The following is a 6,631-nucleotide window of genomic DNA, read 5'->3' on the forward strand; positions in this document are numbered from 1 at the left end:
ATCTCCAATATATATATATATAACTATATATACATATATATATAGTTATATATAGTTATATATATGCTTGAAGCAATGCTGTCACTATACTTTGCTGAGCAAATAGCGGCTGCGTATTGCTCTGCCTGGGTTTTCTGAAAACGTGGGATCAATATGATATCAGAGAAGTGTCAACAGTGCCAGTCCCTACAGCAACATATTCAACCATGTTGGTTTTTAGCTTTACACATGCGCTATTGACTTGTTTGGTTCATGCTGCATAAGCTCCAGCATGAAAGCTTCAAGACTGGGATAATAATTAACCAGAAGGAAGTCATATCCCACTGGTCAACATCTGCTGTGGTGAGTGAAACCATTTTAAATCCTTGCCGTGATTCAAAATCAGTGGTTCAACAATAATGTAGTGTTAAGTTCGAGGAATTTTCTTACATGTCTTGAGAATCTTTCTCACGGTCGCCGTCTCTGGCTCTGAGCTGAAGGAGGGATGGCATAGGTGGAGGTGGTGGGGGCACAGGAGATGGCAAAGGCTCTCTAGTTCCCAGCTGCCCTCCATTGTCTGATGGGCTTTTGGACAAAGGCCTGTATGTGTGTGTCCGAGGAGGCGGGTGGGCCATGGTGACGCTGGACGACAGGTTGTGGTCATCTGTTAGACAGAACGGGAGAGACAGCGGAGCGAGAAGTGATAAAGACAGTGGGCCAGAAAGGAGGAGGCGTATGGGTTAGAAAGAAGTGTCTGTTGTTAATTTCTGCTAGAACAGGGGAAGTCTCACCACTGTTTATGAAGGCATACGTTGCACTGTACGTGTCAGAATAGTCATCATCTGCAAAAGAAGGGTTAAAAAATCTCACTGAAAAGAAAAGTACTGAAGTAGTTCCTAAGGAGAATACATTTTTAAAGAATGTAGAATACAAAAGTCAATCTTGGAATGCATCAAGACCACTGCATGCCTTTAGTTTATATTAAGGCATAATTATAAGGCAGTCTCTCGATTTGAGTGTGTGTTTAGTATTTACTGTCATAAAGAACGCCTGAGCTGTTTAGAACAAGCAAGCCTTGTGCTGACTGTGCATTTCTGTCCAGCCCACAAAATTAGAGTTGATTTCCCTGGACAGCTCTGTGTCCATTAGAGGTTTTTCTATTACTCCTCCGCTCAAGACTCTCTCACTCTCATCTAATGAGGTCTGGCTCTGAGGTCGTGCGAGTCCTTTTAACAAGAACTGACATGCACAGTTGCTCAGAGACACACATATTTACAAACTGCATGCACACATGGCCAGCTCCACTCAAACAGTCCGATCAACCAATCACAGAGTGTTGAGACTTTTCAGTTTTGCAGAGAGGTTTGGTGATACTGTACCTGCTTTGTGGACTTTGTGAATCTGTTTGAACATCGTTTTGTACCAGTCTTTGGGTCTGTCCACTGTCTGTGGAAAGGAAAATAACCAGTAACATTTATGTACAGAAAAATGCTAAAGTAACTGCAAAGTTTGAGTCTGAAGGTGTAAAATCCTCCACTGTTTTACAGGATATTAGTGAGGTAAGTTGAAACACTCCACCTTTTTAGTAATTCATGCTTTACCTAGAAAGTCAAACCATGTTTGGACATGGAGAAATGATATGTTAGTTTATCCTAATAGGGAGAAATGATGTACTTGTTCTGGAAAAAATGTTTAATGATTTAACGACTCAACTTCAAAGTTTAATAAGTGTTTAAAGTTTTTACAACATCAAAATACTCAGACAAATGTTGTGATTGGAACTTTTTGTTTTTTCCCCCTTGCATTAAATAAAACCTTTAAAATAGATCTCTGCTCATTAGAATTACATCCTAAAATACTATATGTATTTGCCTAAGACCAGAAATCATTTGTGCCTTGTAATGTGCTTTCATGACTTAATTTTGACCTCAGTCTTTTGTGACTGTCATTCACAGAAACTCTTGTGGATGTGTAAGAAAAAAGTACAGCTGTAAACTGACAGTTTTCTATTCCCATTAATCCTAAAACAAAGTAATAAGTGCAAACTATAAGGTCAAGAAAATAGATTCTGCTACAGAAAGCTTTATTTCCACAAGCTTTTAGTAATCAAGTGTCTAAAACACAGCATCACAAACAATGGCAATAACATGTTATATTAGGCAATTTGAACACAAGTGTGCATTGTGATGCTTTCACAAATCAGTATGAATAGAGTTGGTTTTGCACTATGGAAAGAAAACATGGCAGCAGTGTTGTCACAAAACTAAAGCATGAAATCACATTTTTGTACCAGAAAACTTCAGGAGAAATGCTCGCCTTTGTGTAAACAGAATAGACCCAACAACCACTTTTAAAAAAAAGAGCTATGAAATGGCAGAGAGACTTAATCCCCTCTTTATTCAGTAGCGCTGAACACTGGCTCTGGACTCCGATCAGAACAAGCAGTGAATGTGTGGAGCATTGGCACAGACCAGACAGGCCAATTACCACTTCATTCTCCACGGTTACCAAACTGAGTGGCCACAAAAATGTCTGTCTGCTCACAACAAGTAGCGCATGTGTTTCACCCAATCTTTTTGTCATTCCAGTGCTTGTCTTGAATTCTATTGCTCATCTTTTCGTCTTTATTTCTTCTGGCTTCAACAAGATTATTTTTAAAAACTTCTCTAGTTCAGCACGTCTACCTTTAAAAGCTTCGGCTCAAGGAGCAGACCGTTTAGTGAAGTGTTATTGCATAAAGAGCAGAGACAAGGGCACAGTAACACTTTATCAAGCAGAGAGCAAACAAGCAAGCTTACCTTTATCCCCAGCACAAAGCGGTGGATAAAAATGAGATACCAAAATAGTGACAGTAGAGAGGGAAAAAGCTTTTAATGTGGGGTTAAAAGCTGCTGACAGCTGAAAGTAATCCTTCTCTCGTAAACATGATCATATATTAAGATGGTCTAAAATGGACCAAAAGACATTCGGGCTATGCTAAACAAAGAGCTGTTGGGAAGATGATTAGTTTAATGTACATTTCACCTCACCGTGCGAATGGCAATAGGGATTCCTGATTCATCCACAGGGCCGATGCCTTCATAATGCGGGGCTTTGATAAGAGACACTTTCTTTTCTTCCTCCGAGAACCGAGCGATGGGCACAGTGCTCCTGCCGCTGGTGTGGCCTGAAACCACCGACTCTCTGGTGAACGACTCGCTGCCCTCTAAAAACAAATAAACAAACAAAACAAGTTTATTTTTTTTTATTTGATTCTTTTTAGTTTTGTTTTATTTTTGTTACGAAGATGACATTTTTGACGGAGACAGGTGGTCCAGTCTTCTTTTTTATTTTACAAAAAAAAAAAATTTCTAAGTTCCATTTACTCATTAACTATGGATATAGGTAAAGTAAGTTTCTTTTGGCTGCTTCTTTCTTCAGGGTTTGCCACAGCGAGCAAACTCGCATGAAAGATTTGGCAATTGTTTTACGCCGGATGCTCTTCCTGATGCAAACTGTGCTCAAACCCGCAGCCTTAGGATTACAAGACCACCAAGCTTCTGCAGCCCCAGATATACATGTATACGTAGGTGTGATGAGAAAATACTTCAAAAGCTTGACTGTAAAAAGGCGGTGGTTTTCAACTGAATAAACCAGGTCTTTCATCTTATTCTATTTGGCCAACAAATAATTAAACTAATAATTCAAACACAATCTAATAAAGTAGCCGGTTTGCTTGCTCACAGCAGGAGCGGGTAAAGTGGGCTCGGACACTGAAACACTGTAGCAATAAACCTGCTGCAAAGCCTTCTTGGACTCACTGGCTGTTTAGTTCAGTAGGATGTGAGCAAAAAACAGAGTTTAAGTCCAGGATTGATGTATAATACTTATTCTTCTTGCTGATCTTGGTTTACTATGATTGACTTTTCTGTGAGGTTGCTTGCGCTTGTGTCTGTCCTAGACTGCAGATTAGTTAACAGTTAAACTGAATGCTCCGTGTTTGTACTGAATGTTGCGACCCTCAAGTGAAAGTTAGACAAACCCTGTCTTATTATACTGCTTTTGGTGTTTCCATCAGGAATTAATCTCGACACAAAACTCTTAAGTTCAATATTTTCAGAAATGATGTCATTACCTCTTCTAGCAATATGTTATGCATATTTAGAGTTTACATGCCATGATTCAAAAGAAAAGTTAAAACTAAGGACATTTTCAGAAAATAAAACTCTGAAGCGCCTCTCCGTATCTTTTTGTGATAAACTTTCAAATCAAAGGTCATTAACACAATTTTGCAATAAATAAATAAATATATACATTTATTTATTGCAAAATTGTGTTAATGACCTTTGATTTGAATGTTTATCACAAAAAGATACGGAGAGGCGCTTCAGAGTTTTTATTTTCCGAAAGTTTCCAGTATTTTCAAATCCAGTCCGACAGTGAACTGTTAAGTAACTGTATGTTCGTGCTGCTGTTCGACGTAATGTTTTTATGCTACTAGTGCTTAGTGTATATTTAGTTGATGTTTTTCTTAGTTCATATCTTAGATGTTATTACTGTTTTTCTTTTACATTTTATTGTTGGATGTAACTGGGACCCTGTGTGCATAATGTCGTTCCACCACATGTACCACATAGGGTGGAATGACAAATAAAGAACCTTGAACCTCAAGGCTGTACTTGTTTGGTAAAATGTGTGTAATTGTACCATTTGCAACTCTACATGTAGTTGTGTTAGGAATAGTTATAAAGTCAGAATTTCGTAGGCATTTATGTGAATTATACCATCATACCAAACCACTTTATTTATAAAGCACTTAAAAACAGCAACAAGGCCAACCCAAGTGCTGTACAGTCAGACAAACAAGCAAAGAACACAGGATAAAAACCACAGATCCACAGAGGTAAAGAGAAGAATATAAATGGCTAAAATAATAAAATCACAGTGAAGTTAAAATCAACTCATATTGTATAAAAAGTCAGAGAATAAAGTGTTTTTAAACGAGACTTAAAAACAGAGAGAGAGGGCGCCTGTCTGACATGTAGTGGCAACTCATTCCACAGTTTGGGACCTGCAACAGAAAAAGCCCTGTCATCTCTGAGCTTAAGACAAGTTCCTGGAACCAATAGAAGCATCTGGTCTGCTGACCTCAGCGAGTGCTGTGGGACATATGGCTGCAGCAGATCAGTGAGATAGGAGGGGGCAGAACTGTTCAGAGATTTAAAAACATACAAAAGGATTTTAAAATGAATTTGGAAGTGAACTGAGAACCAATTAAGGGAGGCCAGAACTGGAGAAATGTGCTCTCTTTAAATTATATTTAATATAAAGTGCAATGATTGTTCCAGCATCATCAACTGGTAATAAACCAAGTCCTGTATATAATAGAAACAAAATGACAAAAGAGCAGAGGCTCACCTGAACTCCTGCTCTGTCTCTGTAGCCCAGTATGAAGTGAGGCAGGGGGTGATGGATATGATGGGGGAGACATGGGCCTCTGTGGATGGCTGGTGCTTCCATTTATGGCATGAGAGAGGACCTGGCCCTAGGAATAACACCCAAGCCACAAGCAAGGGCAAAAAGACCACAGATTTCAATAAATCGAACGGCTAAACAATCTCACAGATCTAAAATTGTAAATATAAAATGTTAATGTAAAAAAGAAATTAACAGTCACAGAGTGCTAAAAGATCAACTATTAAAAACAGTTCAGTTCATCACTTAATTGGTTTTACAGCAATAGAAAACCATGTGCCCTAATTAAATCTTAAAAGATTTAAAGGAAGTGCTAAATTAGAAGTGTCTGTATAATAAAGAAATAGTTAGTAAGGCAATGGGGCACTAATTTAACTTTAAGTCAAAACAAATAAAGTTTAAAATGTTAACAGTAAACAAAGACAGTTCATTCACATTCACAAACAAATGATTAGAATTAGCTGACAAACACAAGACAGTAGACAAGGTGTATCCAGAATGGGAGAGATTTTGAAACATTCCCTCCCGTTCAGTACGTCAGAGAAAGAAATGACTTACAAATGCATTTTGAGGGCTTGAAGGTTATTACAAACAATTAATGGTGAGATAATCGAGGTAAGATAATACAGGACTGTCAACTACCTTGAAAAGAAAATGTTCCTAACAACATTTAAAAAAATACTGACTTGGATTATTGTTGGGATTTTGAGTAGATAAAACTACAAGCGACCAACTCAAACTAACCGCAGGGAAAAAAAAACCCATCTTGAGACATTTTAACGATGTGGTGTGGCTCTTGTGAGAAAATGATTTCTTGGTTGAAGAACCAATCCAATCAGCATCTTTGTAAGAAGGAATGTGTGTGTGGAAGCACAACACTCAGGGGATTTCTCACTTCATTACACTGATGGATGCTGTAGGTAACAAGCTTTGAAATAAACACAGACAATCCAATGTAACCATGACTGGGGACAATAGATTCAAACTTTACTGCTTTGTAAATGTCAGAGTCATTAAATATTATTTAAAAGGACAATCCAGTTTCGTTAACAGCTTCCTGTAACTGGGAACCCAACATGCTATTTCATGCCATAAATAACATATATGAAGTTATTTGTTTGAATGTATATATGTATGTATATGTATATATGTATGTATATGTATATGTATATATATATATATATATGTATATATATAT

At 37.8% G+C, this 6,631-nt stretch overlaps 1 protein-coding gene across 1 annotated transcript in view; it reads right to left on the reverse strand.

Annotated features, from left to right (window-relative positions):
• sorbs2a (sorbin and SH3 domain containing 2a) overlaps nt 1-6,631 on the reverse strand; it is a 112,301-nt gene that overhangs the window by 43,905 nt on the left and 61,765 nt on the right. Inside the window, exons 9-13 of the mRNA XM_037689834.1 lie at nt 5,377-5,503; nt 3,009-3,184; nt 1,359-1,425; nt 771-821; nt 430-643 (exon numbers count right to left, since the gene is read on the reverse strand). Of these exons, the coding sequence (XP_037545762.1) occupies nt 430-643; nt 771-821; nt 1,359-1,425; nt 3,009-3,184; nt 5,377-5,503 (635 nt within the window). The remainder of the gene's footprint in view (nt 1-429; nt 644-770; nt 822-1,358; nt 1,426-3,008; nt 3,185-5,376; nt 5,504-6,631) is intronic.

Source organism: Nematolebias whitei, chromosome 16, assembly GCF_014905685.2.
Source record: "Nematolebias whitei isolate Nwh7 chromosome 16, NemWhi1, whole genome shotgun sequence".
Taxonomy (NCBI): Eukaryota; Metazoa; Chordata; class Actinopteri; order Cyprinodontiformes; family Rivulidae; genus Nematolebias; species Nematolebias whitei.